The sequence below is a fragment of the Phoenix dactylifera genome, chromosome 7 (genome assembly GCF_009389715.1).
Source record: "Phoenix dactylifera cultivar Barhee BC4 chromosome 7, palm_55x_up_171113_PBpolish2nd_filt_p, whole genome shotgun sequence".
Classification (NCBI taxonomy): domain Eukaryota; kingdom Viridiplantae; phylum Streptophyta; class Magnoliopsida; order Arecales; family Arecaceae; genus Phoenix; species Phoenix dactylifera.
The window spans coordinates 6,239,079-6,259,463 of NC_052398.1; the positions used below are offsets into that span (position 1 = coordinate 6,239,079).

Genomic DNA, 20,385 nt, shown 5'->3' on the forward strand with positions numbered 1-20,385 from the left:
AGGCAATTCCTTTCTTTTCCTTGGATACTAAGCAAAAGGAAAGCAGAACAAGCAAGGTCAAGCATTGAAGTTCCTTCCACAGCCGCATTTCAGATTTATTCATACCCACTCCGTGCCTTCCATGCCTCCATCAACCCCTTACCAAATCCGTCTCTAGCTACTAGAAGGTCACATTTCTTCATGCAAACAATTCTCTCATGCATCACATCCCTCCCTCATGCCTCAACCAAAACTTCTATAAAAAACTGGGAAAAAGCCCGAGACCAGGACAGACAAGGCTCTGGTTGGCCAAAATACTAACCAATGCCGACGGCGCGAGCTCTCATGCTCTCTCGAAGCAAAACCTACCGCTGACAACAGCTTCCACCGCATTGTTCATTTAAGCGTATTTCAAGGCGAGGGAACCGGGAATGTTGAAGAAACTTGGGAGGAGAGTTGGTAGGCTCACAAGCCATTTAATCTCCCAAACCCTCAAGAAAAGGAAGCGACGCCCCAGGCCCGCTTCCCCAAGCCCAGTTCCGCTCCCTTCCCCGTCTCCTCCTCCTCCTCCTCCTCCTCCTTCCCCTCCCAAGATGTCTCGCCCTTTCCTCTTCCCAAAAGCCCAATCCACCGTCCTCCCTGACCCCTCCGCCTTCTTTTCCCCACACCTCCTCTCCTCCCCTCTCCCCACGAACTCCTTCTTCCAAAACTTCGTCCTCAAGAACGGAGACCAGCCCGAATACATCCACCCTTATCTCATCAAATCCTCCAACTCCTCCCTCTCCATCTCCTTCCCTTCTCGCTTCGCCACGCCTTCTTTCATCTACCAAACCTTCAACGCGGATCTCATCATCTCCTCCTCCAATTCCTCCAGAAACCACATCATCTCTTCTTTCAACGATCTCAGCGTGACCCTGGACCTCCCTCCCTCCCTCCGCTTCTTCCTCGTCCGCGGCAGCCCCTTCGTCACCTGCTCCACCCTCGCCGCCCCCGCCCCGATCTCCATCTCCACCATCCACGCTATCCTCTCCGTCACCTCCAACCCTTCCTCCACCAAGCACACCTTCCGCCTCAACAGCGACCAGACCTTCGTCTGCTACTCCTCGTCGCCGCTCTACCTCACCCAGTCCAACGTCTCCCTGCTCACCGCCCAGAATTTCTCCGGCGTCATCCGGATCGCGTTCCTCCCGGACCCCAGCTATGAGTCGGTTCTCGATCGGTTCTCCGCCTGCTACCCGGTATCCGGTGACGCCTCCTTTTCTCGACCCTTCTGTTTGGAGTACAGGTGGGAGACGAAGGGATGGGGCGATCTCCTCCTCCTCGCCCACCCCCTCCATCTCCGCCTCCTCTCGACTGATGATTCGTGCGTCACCGTGTTGGGGGATTTCAAGTACCGAAGCATCGACGGGGACCTTGTCGGAGTGGTCGGAGCCTCGTGGATCTTGAAAACCGACCCTGTCTCGCTCACCTGGCATTCGATCAAGGGCGTGACCGAGGACAGTTATCCGGAGATCATCTCCGCCCTGTCCGAGGATGTCGGCGCTCTGAGCTCGATCGCTACTTCTTCGTCATACTTTTACGGGAAGGCCGTCGCCCGGGCTGCCCGTCTGGCTCTGATTGCAGAAGAGGCCTGCTTTCCGGATGTCATTCCGGCAGTGCAGTCCTTCTTGGGGAACTCCATCGCGCCGTGGTTGGATGGGAGCTTCAACGGGAATGGTTTCCTCTATGACCCTAAATGGGGCGGCCTCGTCACCAATCAGGGGTCGGTGGACTCCGGTGCGGATTTTGGATTTGGAGTTTTCAATGATCACCATTACCACCTGGGTTACTTCCTCTATGCGATAGCCGTGTTGGCAAAGATCGACCCTGCTTGGGGGAGGAAGTACAGGCGACAGGCTTATGCCTTGATGGCGGACTTCATGACCTTGGCTCGGAAGCCAGAAGCCAATTATGCTCGATTGAGGTGCTTCGATCTATGGTTGCTGCATTCTTGGGCTGGGGGGCTGACTGAATTCGCTGATGGACGGAACCAGGAGAGCACAAGCGAGGCGGTGAATGCTTACTATGCGGCTGCTTTGATGGGATTGAGCTATGGAGACAGTCATCTTGTGGCCATCGGGTCGACGCTCGCAGCGTTCGAGATCCGAGCTGCAGAGACTTGGTGGCATGTGAGGGAGGGAGAAGGATTGTATGAAGATGATTTCAGTAGGGAGAATAGAGTGGTTGGAGTGTTGTGGGCTAACAAGAGGGATAGCGGGCTGTGGTTTGCTCCTCCCCAGTGGAGGGAATGCAGGCTCGGGATTCAGGTCTTGCCGTTGTTGCCTATAACCGAGGCTTTATTCCGTGATGTTAGGTTTGTGAAGGAGTTGGTTAATTGGGCCTTGCCAGCTTTGGCAAGGGAAGGGGTTACAGAAGCGTGGAAGGGATTTGTTTATGCCATGGAAGGGGTCTATGACAAGGAGTCAGCATTGGAGAAGGTGAGGGCTCTGAATGGGTTTGATGATGGTAACTCGCTCTCGAATTTGCTGTGGTGGATTCACAGCAGGGATGAAGATGAGGAGGGAGTTGTGGGATGGGTGAGAGGCTGCTGGTTTGCTCACTATTGCCACTGAAGATGATGCAGAATCTCATGTTGCCGCTGTTCTTCTTTTAGTTCTCTTGGAATTCATTTCTCTCGCATTTTCTTGACAATTACTTCTATCTCTTTAGTTCTCTTGGTTATGGTATACAATATGATGTAAAGCTTGCTCTCTGAAATTTAAATCGGATCTAAAACATTAAAAAAGCTGAATGTTTCCTGCTAAACAAAGCCTCAGTCATTACATGATATGAGAAACATCTAATCTTTTTGTTAATTCTGGAAACCGGGTGCTCGTGGGTATTGAAAAAGATGTCTTTTTTAGACACCTTTGACGTGAGTTGTGATGATGGCTTCAGTAGTTGTGGCAGTGCAAAAGAGTCAGTCTGGGAGTTGTGCCTTGCGGGCGTTATGGTTTATTGTTCTTTGATCATCAGGAATTTTTCCTTCCCTTCCCTTTTTCCTCTTTTTTCAAATCTCGATATATGGGTTAAGACTCATTCTTCTTCATTCTTTCATGGTTTTGGTTTCTGCTCCTCAATAGTGCATTCAACTGATTAATTAACTAGATTGCAGATCACATGAAACTACATTCCCCATCTTATACAAGCGTCTGAAAAGTTTTTGTAGACCTTTAATTTCAGATAAACAGGCGTGTAGCGTGAACCTAGATGTTATTGGATATTCTTAGATTATTTTGCTCTGTCCTGACCTGTGAAAGCCCTTTTGATTGTACCTCCATTAAACCCAAAATATAAAAGAAAAGAGATATTGAACGCTGAAAAGAAATGTAGCTCATGTTGAAATATTATTACTCAGTGTAAAGATGTTATTTCACTTGTCTCGTGTCAATTTCTGTTTATTCTCTGCACCAATAGTTAGTAATTCTGGTGGAGTCTATTCAGGAAGAATCGCAGCAATTCTCCAATCGAAGTCATTTCTCCGGAATTATTAGAGTATCAATCAAGAGACAATATTATATATATTTTTCCTTTTTCATCTCTGGTCAGGTTTATCTCTACTCTGTTTTTAATGCCTTAGCACTACGATGATATTATAATGTAAATGGTTGGTTTCGGCCGGTTCATTTGCAAACTTAAATTTCTTTCTGACATCAAGATAATTTCACTGACAACTTAAAATGTAATATGACAGCTAAATATAGTATGATCCAACACGTGTATGGTCTCCTAAAAATAGCATTTGAACTACAAGAAAATATAAAAAACAAAATTTCATTCAACTGATTTCTGTCAACCCCCCGCCCCCCCCCCCCCCCCCCCCCCCCCCCCCCCCCCAACACACACACACACACACACACAAAAAGAAAAAAAAAACTTTGAACAATTGATGAAATAATGCAACTCTTTTTAGTTTGAAAGTTACATAGCCCTTGCTGATCTGATGGCTTGAGGCCATGAAGTAGAATGCAGAATAAGTCTGTGTGCCATTACTTTGTTTTACCAAATCTTTATTTCTACTTGGCACTCCACTATATGGTTTCTACTTCTAGTGGCAGCAACTGGAGAACTTATAAGGTTTTATTCTTCTGGTTGTAGTTACATTTGGAGACCACCTATTCAGATATTGTATATATTTTATTTAATTTTTTGACCTATGAAATCTCTATAAACCTTCCCACCAGCCGATTGGTAGGTGGAGATAGCACGGATAGTCAATTTGAAGAATTAGCACAAGGCCTTGATATTATAATTGCAACTCCTGGCTCATGCATCATTTGTCAGAGATTGAGGCATGTTTCTATTCACTGTAGAATATGCAGTGTTTGATGAAGCCGGCTGCCTGTTTGGCGTGGGCTTCTGAACAGTTGCACAAATTCTTTAACAGATAAATGAGACGCTAAACCTTGCCTTTCAGTGCTACCTTGACAAATACCCTTGCTGAGTTTGCCACGGCTGGTCTGTGTGATCTACAGCTAGTGCTGCTAGAGTTGGAGACTAAAATTATCCCAGATCTTAAGCTGATCTTCTTCACATTGCACCATGAAGAGAAGCTCGCTGCTTTGTTATATTTAGTTAGAGAATAGAGAAGTTCTGATCAGCAGACTTTGATATTTATTTCAAATAAACATCACGGGAAGTTTCTAAAGTTTCTTTTCAGAGAAGAGAGTATCGAGCCTTCCATTTCTTATGGGGATATCGATCAGGATGCTCAAAAAATTCATCTTTCAAAGTTCAGAGCAACGAAGATCATGTTGCTAATTGTGAGAGATGTTGTTGCAAGAGGCCAAGATGTTCCCTTGCTTGATAATGTGGTAAATTGGGACTTTCCTCCAAAGCCTAAAAGTTTTGTTCATAGAGCGGGCTGAGCAGCTCATGGAGGTCGAACAGGTACTGCTTATGCATTTGTCTATCGGAGGATATGCCTTACCTGTTTGATCTTCATCTACTTCTTTCGAAGCCTCTTAGACCTGCTCCACCAAAGGAAGTTGTTAATGACCTGGAGTGTATGCAAAAATTGAACATGCACTTGTTAATAGGTGTTAAAATCACCACATATCCCAAAAGCCTAAGCTGATAGAATCAGGTAGATTTATTTATATATTTTATATTTTTTCTTTAATAGTTGAGTTCAATATGTGAAATTTTTAATAATGGAGTTAAAGAGTGCGGAGACAGGATTAGAACTCAAGACCTTTGCTTTGATATCATGTTAAAATCACCACTTATCCTCAAAACTTAAGCTTATAGGATGAGGTAGATTTATTTATATATTTTATATTTTCTTACACTTCTCTTCACATGTGGGCCAGACTTTTGTTTAATGGGTAAGCCCAATATGTGAAATTTTTTAATAATCGGGTTAAAGAGTGCGAAGATAGGGTTCGAACTCAGAGCCTCTGCTCTGATACCAGATTGAAATCACTACAACGGGTCCCTGATAAAGTTCTTGAGATTATTACTGGATAGGAAGTGGTGATTTTAACAATGTGGAAACTGTATATGGGTGTTTTCCCTGATAGAGTTCTTGAGATTATTACTGGATAGGAAGTGGTGATTTTAACAATGGGGAAACTGTATATGGGCGTTTTCCCCGATAGAGTTCTTGAGATTATTACTGAATAGGGACTGATTTCTTTGCAAAGAGCTGTGCTAATCCATTTCGTTTATATTCAAGAATTTACCTCACGAAGGTTTGCATCCAATTTTTATAAGTTCACTGGGATCCCATGAATGGACAGCCCTTGCATTTTCTGAATGTTTTGAAAGCATTTAGGTTAGTGCTATTTGAGTTTGCTATGCTTTCCTTGCTGGTCTATGCCTTCTTTTTTGATGGTGCTGTATCAGGCATCCTAATTGCTCATACTTGGATTTTTCCTTCCTTTTGATTTGATTATTAGTGAAGGAAGAAAACAGAACACATACATTGAAGTGCTAATATCAAACCATGCATAATTTTGAAATTAAGAAAATGGAGAAATACAAGTAAATAAAGAAGGTGGGCAAGTTGAGCGGCTGATAGCTTTTCAAGCTTTGTACTGTAATGTAATAATTGATTGCTTCAGACTCCGGTTAACAATGCTATTCATTAAATATCTAAAACAAAATTGTGTTTTTTATGGAAGTTTTCGATATACGTCCAGTGACAACAAATGGACAAACAATAACATGCTAAAATACATTGGAAGCCGCATAAATCTTGGGATCTATGTCTTATAAAACCTGCAAATAAAATTCAGCTTATCTAGATGCATCTAAATTGTTGAACATTTTATTGTGTTGTTAGAAATTATCCATTTTATGGCCATATATAAGCAGAAAATCTTTTGAAACATTTAATTTGTGATCTCTAGCTATGTTTTGGAAGGCTAAAAATGAAAATGAGGCGGCTTAGCCTAAAAAGGTGAAGTGGACCCCTTGCGACATTCTGAAGCATAAACCATAAAAATTAATTGAAATAATTATGAATAATGTAATGACATAGGACAGGTACCTCTAGTATTCATATGTTCATGGCTACCTGCCGCTGCTTTCTTGTTAAATGGAGCTATGCCACTGTCGCTGTATGGTGGCGACTGGCGAGTTAAAACAAGTGGGATAGTTTTAATACTTCACATGTATCTGTTTCAAAGAAAGACCTAGTTTGTAAAACTTTTAAAAAAAAACCAAGGTTAGATTTGTTTCCTGGCTAGTTCTATAAAAGAAAAAACACTTAAAGAATAATTTTAATGAGAATGCATGGGTTTCCTTGTTTCTTTGGGAACCCTTTTTTTTTTTTTGTCAAAATTCAGATTTTATGAATAGTCACTTTTCATAAATTCAAGGGTTAGAATGGTATAAAACACTGTTCAAAGTTTCAAGCGAGAAGACTGACTGGACCATACCAAGCAATAGTCAGAGTATCATAAGCCAGGACATATCATGAGTATTAGCGCCGGGGAGATTTCACATTTTCTGAGTGCAGGAATTAATAGTAACAGTAACACATCAATGCCCCCTCTGTAACGTTCCAAGTGCAAAGCCAAGTGCTTCGATCTCTGCTGCTCATTACTAATCAGTTGTGATTCAAGAATTTTAGTGATTCAATTCTAATAAATCCGCGTGCATGACTACTGTAAGCTTTTTGCTCAATGGACGAGTTTGGCAGTCTACTTATAGCTATAAAGCCATCCAACAAGCATAGTCATCAGATTTCTTGCACTCAGGTGTTTTAATATCAATGTGCTAACAATACAATGTGCCTAAAGCTAACACATTTATATATATATATATATATATATATATATATATATATATATATATATAAAGAGAAGGTAACACATTCCAATTTGCAGAATTCTGAAAATGGCTGTAAAATGCTTGCCCTGCGCCCTTTCAAAATACTGCTACCCTCTTAATAGTGAAACCTTATATGCATATTCTATGCGATAATTGGAGGTGTTAAATTAATGAGTAATGATAATTGAACATCAGAGGTCATGCGAAAACCCTCTTTAAATTCTATGTTGCATCTCTATTGGTTCGGACCTGGTAGGCACCTGTCTCATAGGTATCACCTTCTCATAGGGTTCTATGTATATGTATTTAGGACTTGTTTTGGCTCATGGGATAATTTTTTTCTTACTGAAATACTTTTACTGGGAAGCTGATGCTAGAGTATATGATGCCTAAAAAAATGATTTTTCTATATTTAGTTGATTATAAAAAAGTAGCACATTTTAGAGTTATTTATATTTAGTTAAGTATGTACTTTTTGAAAAAGTTGTGTAATCTGTTATGCCCTTAATAAAGAAAAAAATCTTAACCCATTCTATGTAGAAGCTTAATAACATATTTTGGAAAAAAAAATTATCTCAATTTTCAGCCGGTAGGAATTGAACTTTTTCATATCCCATGTGTATGTTTTTTTTTTCCATGAAATATAAAAATTTCATTCTCATATGAAAACTATTTTTTCATCTATCTTCTTTTGAAAACTCCTACTAAATATAAGATCTTTTTCTATTTTCTGGTTGACCACACTTTTCTTCTTCTTCTTTTTTTTTTCTTTTCTGCAAACCAAAAGAGTCCAACACTTTCCAGTCTTTCCGTCTTTTGCACTGTAATGGATAAGTAAAAGAAAAAAAAAAACTGAACGAAAAGCCCTCACTCTTTCAACTTTGAATCAGCCCATGGAGAAGCCGAGAGTTGAATGGTTCCTACCATAGAAAGTACTCCCTATGGTATGGTCTGCATGGAAAGATTCTGCCACTTTTTTCAAAAAAAATTATATATCCGGTGGACAAGCTTCTATGGCTCTTGTGTTGACACTGCACTTCGACACATAATCCATAATTTGATTATTCAAAAGGGGACAGGAATGTCTGCATGACAATTTAAGAGGGAATATCTATCTGAAAAAATGATTTGTTTTGGAAATATGAACCAGTGCGGTTCTACCAATCCAACTTGCAAGTTGCCATCCTATGAGTATGTGTGTGTGTGTGAGTGAGGGAGAGAGAGAGAGCCTTTTAACCTTGGCAAGGAACTTGTACCTTTGACGAGGTCACGGCATTGGGGAAAAGAGAGACGAGGACTTGCTCCTGCTCCCACTTTTATCATCCTCCAATATCTCAAAAGCGTATCCTACTTATATGCTTGCTTTGGCTCATCCCATCAACCCGTATCAAACTTTTTAAGTTCACAACACCCTTCCACCCACTTCCTTCTGCTCTCAAAAGTAAAGGACACCAATCCGCTTCGACACCAAAAGATGCCACTATCCCTTCGCTGTTAAGAAATTTAAAGGAAAAAATAATGGCTATGGTTTAATGTTCTCCTTTCTCCGTTATTCATGCTTTAGGCGATACGCTTGAATCTCTCTCTTTTTTCTCTTGTTGTGCGCGAGTGTGTGGAGAGAGAGAGAGTGATGTCAACATCTTTTCGATGTTAATTTTTTAGATTTAATTATCAAAGTGGCCTTGAGAATAGTCTGAGGTGCTGACTCAGCCGTGCATGCATTAGCCTCCAAATTAACATCAAATGCCACCTCACAGGTTAAGCCAAATCAGTTTGGCACATTATCCTGTGCATCATGCCTCGTGATGCCTATCAACTATATTGGTGATGATGCATTCCATCATATATACAGAGGAGTTATTTGATGTGAATTACACACATTCACACTATACTGGACCAGCCGATAAATTTAGATCGAAGAAGGGAAAAAAATGGAGGAACACCAAAGTCAGACTTTGATGACAAAGGTGCCTGAAAGATTTTGTTTTCATGGCCTCTGTAGGTTGGTCCCAATGCACTATCTGGCTGTGTTTTCTCACAGGTATCTTCTATAAGATCTGGTGCATAAGCCACGTAGCATGCAATGTTTTGATGCAGGAGAAAATAGGAAACATGAAAGCTTTCCACTTCGTCATGTGAGGAAAGTTGTGTTCAAATTCCATGCCATCTATTTCCTGGTTCTGCTGCCGGCCTGAGCACATCAAAGTCACCTTCGAGAAAATTGAGGCCTCACGTCAAATGAACGCCATGTACATTTCTAAGTAAAATGCAGATGAGTTATGCAAATAGTATATTATCATGTCAAGATGTTATGTTTGTGTCATTATAAAACTTTAGAAGAAAAAGAGTTGTCCACTTGTTGGATGCTAGCGGTGTCGCTTCGGCCCGTCCCAATTAATATCTTGCCTCCTATTTTAGCGCTCTCTCTCTCTCTCTCTCAAAAAAAAAAAAAAAAAAGAGAACGAATTATCTTTTGCAAAATATTATAGGATATTGACTATTTGTTATAGATATGTTTTATATTAAAATACCACTTATCTGATAATTACAAAAAGAATTGCATGATTGGGACCGGTTGTATCTTTAGGGCGAACGAAGAATTCACCATCCTTTGCACAACTCCACTATTGGATCACACAGTAGCCTCTTCAAAATCTGTGTAGGTAGAAGGCATTCGGAGTGCTTTGAGATCTATATAGAATTAAATCCAACAGTGGTCGACGTCGCGAAATAAGATCAATCATTCTTTCGCTAAGAAATACAATCCGAGCCCCCATAATTGAAGGGCTCGAAGGTGTTGTTTCCGATCCCAGCCTCTCTTTACAATAATCATGTCTTAACTGCAACCAAAGTGACTTCCTAAACTCAAATTCAGCCCTCCGGAGTTCCAGCTTTCAACTAGAAGTGGATGCCAGATGAGTCGTAGGGAGCCTGCATTGCTCCAATTTCGCAGTGGTTGGTACTGTAGGAAATGGAGGGCACATCAGCACTTAGGCTGCCAGGGAAATACTGAGTTCGGTTGACTTTGTTTAAAAAGGCGTCTGTTTTCTATGCTGAACCCCTACAAGTTTGTGCAATGAGTCATCCCATTACAAGCATAGGAGAGAAGCAAAATGATGCGACATTACTAACTGGGGCAGTGCGTGGGAAGCACTTCTTTTATAAAGGCTTTGTTGCGCTAATCAGGCCACCAGCCAGCCAAAAAGATTTAGTCATTGTTTCATAGTTTAAGATGTGCATTTAAAACTTAGATTAGATGAAAATAAGAACAGGGTAGCTCTTTATCTTCCTAGATTCCAGGTAGGGATGATAAGACTTGTTGTGACCTGAAACTTTGTTATTTCGTTGGGAGGAGAGGAGACCCATGAACCTCTTTCTCTATATAAAATATTGGGATACTCTACTATTTTTAATCCGTTATCCTCTTAACTGTCCAATGGCATTTGTCAGACAACTGGAAACAGAGGGGCCATTGTTTTCTCTCTTCACTAAATTCAAGGTGCAATCAATGAAAAAATTAAATAGACTATAACGGTTCACCAGGATTGTTACAGCTTATCAACTTTGTTGCCGTGTATGTCTCAGTTAATTATGAAATTGATAAATCGGCAATTGTGGGTTTGATAACTTTTTATGTGATCTGCCAACAAAAAAAAAATTCTACACAAGAGAGCAGAGAGAATAGTTCGAGTTTTTTTGATTACTATACTTTATCTATTTTTCACAAATGAATGAATCGAGTTCGATCGACTTTTCTTCTCCTGCTTCTTCTCAGTCAAGAAAGAGCTCATTGTAACACGAGAACAAACTATAGATAGCTGCATGTACGAGTTATGACGAACTTAGGTGTTTTTTTTAAGTCCTAACATTTTTTTCAAGTAAATAGGATTTATTAAATTAATTTGAAATAAATATAGTAAATAAAATATTAAAAAAATTAGTAGGGCTATCCAACAAAATCGCTCATACAATAGATTTGATAAATTCTTCTATAGCGCGCACCCAAAAATATATATTTTTTTGAATATATTGACCCAGAATTCAATATTTTTTGATTATTTTTTTCTAGTTTAAATTTGAAGTACAAGTCCCCTGCGAAAGGGGAACTCTTTTTTTTAACTTTCTTTTTTTCTGATATATAGAGGGAGATTATATTCAGTGGAACTCGTTGAGAGGCCCTCCCCCACCACCTTTTCCAAGTATACGCGGAGTGGCCGCGGCGGACAAAAATGTCGTTCAGTTCTGTGCTCGTCTTTTCTCTTTATTTTTGTTTCTTTTGTCAGAAGGAAAAACGGATAGCTGCGATTATGTTGGAGATTAATCTGTGCTTGTTCGTAGCCACGACAAATTTAGACCAGTCAGTATGATGGGTGATTGGATTCAATAATGGTCAGACCAATTCTATCCTAAAACTTTGTTAATTGCACGGTTCCATTTCCCACCGAGGATCTTCCTTTTCCAGGCAAGTTTTGCCGTGGTATTCCTATATTCTCTTTCTTTTATCCAGCAAATTCCCGCATCTGGGACACTGAAAATTAGTTCCTTAATCTAAGATTTTCTGGGTCTGTTTATGTAGCATCCACAACAAAATCAGTGAGATGAAGACCAGACATGAATATGAACATGGTAGCATGTGGAAGGCCTAGGTCAAACTTTGAGCATGGTATCTAATGGTACAAGCAATTTCATCTAGCTCACAACCAATATGGCAGCATTCCTGTTGACCAGATGGTCGAATCAAGCAGATAGAAGCAATCGACCTCCAAGGTCGGGTCTTTCGGCTCAGCCAAGAAATCGCTCAGTTCAGCACTAAGCTGACTAGGGCCATCTCACCTTGAACAATAGTTCGAGACGTGTTAAAGCTGGAACCTACCCATTGGAATAGTTAGAATACATTCCGCCATAGTTGTTGCACGATCCTAGGCCATTACAATGTGATCGTAGGTGGCTAAAGCTATATCTCATGCGGTTACGGCAGAATCTCAGCCGATTATGACATGACTTTAGATAGTTAGGCGCAGTCTTTCGGAATGTCGTATCCATTCCTCGGCTATAAATGAACCTAGAGACCCTCTGTAAAAGATAATCACCAAATTACAACTAGAACAATACTCTACCTCTTGGATTCCTCCTTCATTCCTACAAAAAAAATCTCTCTCTAACTTAAGTATTGGAGGGCCCAAATGGAGTAGACCTTTGACGAGTTCTCTGACTTTTGTTGTTGTCTTGCATATCCACAAAAACGATCCACGTCGGTGATGTTTGGATCCACAGCAATAGATTGGCATCGCCTGTGAAAAACAAATAACAAGCCATACTGCTAAGAAAGAGGAACCTCCCCGACATATCTCCTGTCAGATCTTAAGATTATCCAAGAGAGAAAATTGTGAGGGAATCCCATCTTCCTCAATCACGACTGTTGACTCCGCCACTGTAGCAATCTTTTAGAGTGCCGGTGACCACAAACACTTCAATTGGTTCCAACAATTCTAGGCCCTGACTGATCTAGTTAGAAGCTTGGTCTCGGAGAGAAAGGACCAACTGGGAGAAAAACCTCGAGCTTGGTCGATTTAGCGACCAGGGTCTAGCTGGAGAATTGACCGATCTCACCACCATCAGTCCTCATAAAACAACGTAGAACGCTCTTACTCCAAGAACAAATCATGGGAGTCGGAGGAAAGTTCTAATGCTGAGCGAGACTCACTCACTCACTCATGGAAAGGGTGGATAGTCCCCGGAGGAGTTGGGGACCGATCTAACCCGCTAGCTCATAAAATAAACGAGCATCTGACTCGGGTCATGGAGGAGGTGAAAGAAAAGAGGGTCGACATTTGGTGCAAGCCTCTCCTCAACAACGTGCCAATTTTTATTGAGTAAATCATAATGGAACCTCTTTCTCCAAGGTTCAAGATGCTCAAGATAAAGTCGTACGATGGCACGAGGGACCCCATTGACCATATGGAATCTTGCAAAGCACTCATGCTGCTACATGGAGCTTCTAATGTTATCATGTGCTGAGCAACCACATTGAAGAAGACCACTCAAGCGTGGTATTCCAGCCTTCAGTTATGTTTGATCAACTCGTTCAAACAGTCGAGCTAGAGGTTCATTAGACGCCCATCAACAACATATGGCCTTTTGCTCAATGGTGCATGAACATTCTGGATTCCTTCCCTTGCCCATCAGACAAAAAATTTCTAATCATGGCGATAGACTACTTCATTAAGTGGGTTGAAGCGGAGTTCCTAGATCGGATCATAGAGAATATGCAAGAGACATCGTCCGGAGTTTACTCACTATAATCTTTACTATATGCTATGGTTTTAGCCATCTAGTTATAAAATTTACAAATATCTTGCACACAAATAGTGAATGCACTTAAGGTAGCATGTTGAAATGGGCACTCGTAATAGTAACGAGTTCTTATTGAATTCTCCAACCGCATAAAAAATAACTAATTGGAAAATAGATTTGCACAATGCCTGATAAGCCAAGGTTTCATCAGTAGACGTCCTCTTCTAAGTTAAAAATATATAGTTTGACTTCACGATGGCACTCTCACATAGGATCTACATTATGTGATTCTTCAACCCATCTTCTGCATCAATTTTTAAATATTTTATTTTTCATGAATGTATAAATACTCATATTAATTAATTAACTCATCCATTTCATCAAAAGAAATTTTCTCCGATCAACGCTGGGTGCACCTAAATTGGTATGTAGCCCTCCGTCTCAATTTACCCTCGAGATGAGCTATTTACCTGATCTTTGACTGCATTTTTCAACGTCAGGAGAAACGGTGAAGATGGACGCAGATCATATTATGGTTTGGGGAAGCCGTTGCCTGCCCTCTATCTTCAATGCCACCCATTGGGGGATCTGATCTCCCCCACCACTCCCATTATTTATCAGTAGCTTTACCTCCAGGTACTATTTCCACCCACGGATCGTAATCGAACGGGCATGGAGGTAGGGTGGAAGGTGGAATCACAAGGCCCCACCATGTGCTCCTCCAAAAGAAAGTACATCAGCTGGTCCTGTGCCCCCCCAGGATAGCTGTCGCGCCATGGACGGTTGATGCCGGTTCGGTGGCGCGCTTCTCGCCGGTCAACTTTGTACCCTCACGTGGGAGCCTAGGAGGGCAGCTGCTCAATGACCCAAATACCCCTCACCCGTGTCCGCTCCGGCCGGCCTCCTCGTCACCCGCCACCGCGACGCCTACCTCCGACCTCCCTCATCCGCTCCTACGCGACCCTCGACTGGCTTGCTTGCAACGGGAGACGGATGTTCGAGATGATCACGAGGGCCGGGGTCGTTCGGACGAGTCTTCCATCCGGAAAGACGATAAAGCGGATTTATCGAGAGATCCCCGGAGAAGGATGCTCGGCCGACATCCGGCGGGCGTCGTCCTCTTCGCCGCCCTACTTTTTCTTCTTCTTCTTCTTTCTTTCTTTCTTTCCCAGTTCTCTCAGGAGGAGAATCTAACCTTCACGTGGGCACTACCTTGGTCTAACTTGACAAGTATTCGGTGTACCTGGACATAAGTTTGCAGCGCATGCATGCAGGTGCTGCAAAGGCTGAGCCGCTGAAGCATTATTAAATAGACCCGATTTTTACCGCATCAGTTGACATATGATAGTTGAGAGCTCAATAGATTGGCTGACATATCTTAATGTTTGGCCATTTCCAAAGATAGTAGATTTTTTTATCCCTTTACTTGTTTCCTGGACATGTAAGTTGAAGATGGAAAGTCACTTTCACATATCCCATGGACATCTTGCAGATGTTTCTATCATGGACAAATTAACCTTAGAGCCTATATTTCGGAGGAGATGAGATTTTATAATGTGTTATCCTGCTTGTAAGAAAATAGCCCTCACGAAATAGGCCACCACTTTGATTGATTTGATTGAGTTATGCAATTTCTTAATAAGGTTGACAATACATTGGGATTTTTTATTATAACTATTTTCTTCCAATTTTTATCATTGTAATCATTATCTAAGAAAATGCACCACATATGCTCCTTAAGAATGTGTCATACATGTTCCTCCGTGATGGATAAGTTTTATCCTCTATGACATAATTATCAATACACTCCAGGCAAGTTAGTTGATGATGAGAATAGAAGGAAGAAAGGCAGTAATATCCGCCTTCGAACAAATTTATTGGTGATGTATAAGATGTGGAAATTGAGGCTTTCAAATTGCAAATTGACTAATTATGCATTAACTTATGACTATGGACTCTACAAAAACTGGTACAGTAAAAGCCGAAAGCAAAAGCTTAACTGAATTTCTATCCTTAACTTTGATTCTGAACCCCAAAACTTGTATTTAGTATGTTGGTTATAGGTTTGTAGAGTCGTTCTGAATAAATATGTTAATGAACTTCTAGATACTGTTTTAAATTTTCCAAATCCGTTCCTCTTGCATCTCTCTTTTTACAAGTAGGCGAGCAATCTAGCATGAGCATGGATATGAGGAAAAATAAGGACTTTTTTTGTAATCGTTGCATCCTTATCTAAAGATTCATTACAATTTACACTAATTGGTGGAGAATTATAGTTTAAGCTACTCACAAATTTTTAAATAGATATTCTACATTATTCTTCCACAACCCCACCTCACAGTCACATGTAGAGCTCGAAAGGATGGATAGGGTGATACCTTAGCTTTAATACCATGTTAAAATCTAATCCAAAAACTTAAACTAGTGGATGAGCTCCTGATGAGTACAGGCCGCTGATCATCTTACGGCTATCACGGTCATTCTGCCCTCCCAAGTGAAAACCCTTGTCCCATTGATTCAATTGCGTTGGAAAATCAGGATTGTTTGTCTTAACGGCAGATACCCGGAGAACCAACGCCTGAGATCAACAGCGTCGCCCGAGGGCACTTTCGTCACTCCGCCAAAGTCACCCCTATAAAATCCCGCCCTCTCCAGGTCTCACAATTTTAGCCGCGAAGCCCACCACAGCATAAGAAAAAAATAATAAAGAACAGAGAGACAGAGAGAGCGATCTCTCTAAAGCTCCGGCCGCCGGGATCTCTCCGATTCCTACCACAACTCCCCTCCCGTTTTCTCCTCCCGGAGCTTTCCTTCCTCTATCTTCTGTCGTCGTATCTCCGCCTTCTCCTGCTTCTGAGGCGACCACTAGCACGCCTCCTCGCCGGAAGTGAGCACTCGTAGGATTGGCTTCTCTCCCCCCCACTCTTGGTGCATGATGGGGTTTTCTCTGTTCCCGATGAAGACCTCGACACGCCTCCTGTGGAGTACCAGCTTCTTTCGCCACAAGACCGTCGTCTTCTTCTAAACAGCCCGATCGATCGTAGAGAAGAGTTTACATAGCTCTATATATACTATAAGAAGATAAATCAGTGTATAGTAGAGAAGGAGAAGAGGGAGATCTCGCCGGGGATCGTTCGGATCTGCGTACCAGACATGGATTCCGGCCGTCTGATCTTTGATTCCTCCTCTTTTCATCATGGTCGCATGCTTCTTCTGGGTGGTGGCAGTCCGATCTTCCGAGGTACCAGTTTCTCTCCCGATCTAAATTACCTACATATCTACTTGATTTAGTTTCGATTAGAGTTTAAGTAATTATGTGTTATCGATGGGGCTTATGATTTGGGTTTTGGTTGGGGGGGGGGGGTGTTGGTGATGAAGGGGCGACATCAGTGCTGGGGATGGAGGGGCCGAACAAGCGGCGGCCCTTCTTCACCTCCTCCGACGAGCTTCTGGAAGAAGAGTACTACGATGAGCAGCTGCCGGAGAAGAAGCGCCGCCTCACCTCCGAACAGGTAATCCTTCCATCCCCACCGTCTATCCGGTGAACCCCGGCCACCAAACTCTTGGGTGCTCGATCTCATATCGCTGAGGAGAGAAAACTAAACCACAAAACTATTCTGAAGATCTGTGAAGTGCTCAATGCACGGTTTTAGTCTAATCCCGTTCGTCTCTGAAAAAGTAAATATGTTGACATGAACCACTTGAACGAGCTACTTTACATCCACTGCTGCTTTCAGTTAAGGCGTACGGAGCTGGCGGGCACTGGATCTGCCCTCCAAGCTTCCGCGCTTGGAAGGTCATCCGTCCGATCTCGTATGTTGTCTCGCCCGTGAACAAATGACATCTCGGCGTGACACATACCTCTGTTGATTTAAGAGATGTACTGCCGCATAAAATTATATATGCAATGCGACCCATCAGCGCTTGGGATGGTATCTGATGGACAAGACTGACAGCAGATCGGGTGCCCGCCTGGGAACTATCGTACGGTTGTTTTTGAAGCATCCTGCCTCGGTGCCGCTAACCATAGCATTTGCTTGGATGGCGTGGAATCGACGAATCGTGGATCACATCTTGCAGTTGCAGGCATTAGCGCATGAACTAGAGCCGCGTGGGCGGCAATGCTGCTGGAAAATTATTGATATTAATATTTATTATTATTATTATTATTATTATTGAGTCGGTGGTGCAGACTTTTAAAATAACGATAATTTATAAGATAATGAATAGGTGGTCTAATTTTTCATTTAAATATGGTTTGCGTGATTAATAGGTGATTATGATAATAATAAATTTTTTTTGGTGGGGGGATAATAATAAAAACAAAAGGTGCATCTGCTGGAGAGGAGCTTCGAGGCGGAGAACAAGCTGGAACCGGAGCGGAAGAGCGAGCTGGCGCGGAAGCTGGGGCTTCAGCCCCGGCAGGTGGCGGTGTGGTTCCAGAACCGCCGCGCCCGCTGGAAGACCAAGCAGCTCGAGCGCGACTACGACTGCCTCAAGGCCTCCTACGACTCCCTCCTCGCCGACCACGACTCCCTCCTCAAAGACAACGACCGCCTCCGTTCCCAGGTATCCGCGTCTCTTCTTATCGACTCTCTCTAGGCGGTAACTCCACCTTTCTCACTTACGATCACCGCCTCCACCATCGACTCTTCCTATCGGTTTCCTTTCAATATATTAAAATTCTTTTAATAATAAAGTGACGCTACGTTTGATTGATCTATGTATTGAGATTGACGAAATATGACCCACCACCACCAAGCATCACGGGACGGCACCAGGTCCACCACTCCTCGAGGAGTATTTCCGTGATTCATTTGAACTTTGATGGTACTTTGGTGCTGTACCCATCCAACATCTCCATCAACCGCGGGGGGTTCTATATACACCCCCCCTATTGCTAAGGACACCCCCCAAAAACCAAAAAAAAAAAAAACCCAAACTAACCTTTAGTGTAATTACCATATTGCCCTTGAAATTTTCTCAGTACACCCCCCCTTCCTCCTCCTCCGTTTCGTTTTGAAAAGAAAAAAAAAACACCCCTCAAACCCCCCTTAAACCCCTCGATCCATTTACATCGTTTAGGCGATCTTTGAAGGAGATTTAAGCCCCATTCGAAGCATGGACAAGCAACTAGTGATTTGGGACGAAGAATCGGCCGCAAAGGTACGTGTTCCACCTTGTTTCGATTTCTTTTTTTTCACGGTTCGTGCTCCGTTCGGCACTGGATCGCCGAACAAAAGGCTTCTGTTCGGCTGAACAGTGCCGAACAGAAGCCTTCTGTTCGGCAACCCTCAACCGAACTCTTCTGTTCGGCTGCACAGTGCCGAACAGAAGGCTTCTGTCCGGCACTGTGCAGCCGAACAGAAGGGTTCTGTCCGGCTCTGTGCAGCCGAACAGAATGCCGGCGACGAGAGGGAGAAGGGGGAACGGGGGGGTTTTGGGCGTTGGCGAGGTGCTTTGGGCGGAACAGTTCAAAGGGAGACGGAGGGGGTTTGGCCGCCGGCGAGGTGCTTGAGGCGAGGTTTTTTGGGCGGAAGGGAGAAGCCGGCGGGTGTTTTGGAGGGGAAGAGTGGGGTGGGGGGGGGTTTGGGGGGTGTAGAGAGCAATTTAGGTGAGGGGGTTGGGAGGGTGGGGGGTAATTTAGGAATTTCTAATTTTTTAGGGGTGTCCTTAGCAAATGGGGGGGGTGTAGAGAGTATTTAATTTTTTTTTAATTTTTGGGGGGGGTGTCCTGAGCAATAGGGGGGGTGTATATAGAACCACCCATCAACCGCCCTAATGGTGGATGATTAAAATGACGGACATGCCCTTGATTACTACGTATGGAAAGTGATGGGAGGGGAATAGGGATTGGAGATGCTTTGCTGCTTTCGGAAAATTTATAGGCATTTATTCTTTCCGCACTAGTAAGAAAGAAAGCGATCGTTAAAAGAGAGACACTCTCCCAGATCCCATCACCCCCGGTGATAACGATTTTACCGACCAATTAACCGTGCAGGTGATCTCGCTCACCGAGAAGCTCCAGGCGAAGGATCTGGAGGCCGCGGGGCCAGCTTCGGGGCTGAAGCCGGACGATCAGGCGGCGTCCAGCGCGGATCCCGCGGCCCTGAACGCCCCTCAGCTGAAGGCGGAGGACCGGCTGAGCACGGGGAGCGGGGGGAGCGCGGTGGTGGACAGGGACGGCCCGCCGCACCTGGTGGACAGCAGCGGCGAGTCCTACTTCCCGGAGAGCTACCACCGCCTGGGGCCCGTCCACGGTGGAGTCCAGTCGGAGGAGGACGACGGCAGCGACGAGGGCTGCAGCTACTATCCTGACGGTATGTTCGCGGAGCACCACCACCCCGACGAGGAGGCTGCCCAGCTCAGCTGGTGGGTTTGGAGCTAGCTGAACGAGAATAATACGTATCGGAGATGGCCTGGCTTGCGTTCTTCTTCTTCTTCTCCTCCTTTTTCCCCTCTCCGGCCCTCATCTCACTGCTATCATCACCACCACCACCACGGCGATTATTAAGCGCGGTCCATGTGAGTTAAGTAGTGCCGCTGGATGTGAAATTGTTGTCCATGTATGATGGTATTGCTATATATCTCATCTGTGATGCTTGGAATAATTGCAAAATAAAGTGCTTAGAGGGAAAAACTCTTTGTATGCACAATATTATCGGTGTTCTGATGATTGTATTGTTAAGGCACGAACTGTGTATTTTGATCTTTGTTTGTGAAATGATGGGATCGTTGATCCGGTTGTGACTTTGTCTCCTGGGGTGTTGGATATGTGGCTTCTCTTTCTTTTGG

The 20,385-nt window shown here is 43.2% G+C and overlaps 2 protein-coding genes and 1 pseudogene across 2 annotated transcripts; all 3 read left to right on the plus strand.

The window, feature by feature from the left end:
- Window positions 1-44: 44 nt before the first annotated feature.
- LOC103710073 (probable endo-1,3(4)-beta-glucanase ARB_01444) lies at window positions 45-2,815 on the plus strand. The gene has a single exon (XM_008795663.3). The coding sequence runs from the start codon at window positions 411-413 to the stop codon at window positions 2,589-2,591; it is 2,181 nt and encodes a 726-aa protein (XP_008793885.2). The 5' UTR covers window positions 45-410; the 3' UTR covers window positions 2,592-2,815.
- A 91-nt stretch (window positions 2,816-2,906) lies between these two features.
- LOC120111394 lies at window positions 2,907-5,794 on the plus strand (annotated as a pseudogene).
- Window positions 5,795-16,243: 10,449 nt separating this feature from the next.
- Window positions 16,244-20,347, plus strand: LOC103710059 (homeobox-leucine zipper protein HOX16-like). Its single transcript, XM_039128108.1, has 4 exons — window positions 16,244-16,831; window positions 16,969-17,102; window positions 17,920-18,159; window positions 19,592-20,347. Exons 1-4 carry the CDS (start codon window positions 16,744-16,746, stop codon window positions 19,976-19,978), a joined length of 849 nt encoding a protein of 282 aa, XP_038984036.1. The 5' UTR covers window positions 16,244-16,743; the 3' UTR covers window positions 19,979-20,347.
- Window positions 20,348-20,385: the final 38 nt, after the last annotated feature.

What these genes read in the sequence shown, in the direction of transcription:
- LOC103710059 (XM_039128108.1), top strand. Translation starts at nt 16,744, where the DNA reads ATGGATTCCGGCCGTCTGATCTTTGATTCCTCCTCTTTTCATCATGGT. An exon ending in TGGCAGTCCGATCTTCCGAG is followed by an intron (nt 16,832 to 16,968) that starts GTACCAGTTTCT and finishes TTGGTGATGAAG; the next exon opens with GGGCGACATCAGTGCTGGGG. An exon ending in GCCGCCTCACCTCCGAACAG is followed by an intron (nt 17,103 to 17,919) that starts GTAATCCTTCCA and finishes TAAAAACAAAAG; the next exon opens with GTGCATCTGCTGGAGAGGAG.
- LOC103710073 (XM_008795663.3), top strand. Translation starts at nt 411, where the DNA reads ATGTTGAAGAAACTTGGGAGGAGAGTTGGTAGGCTCACAAGCCATTTA.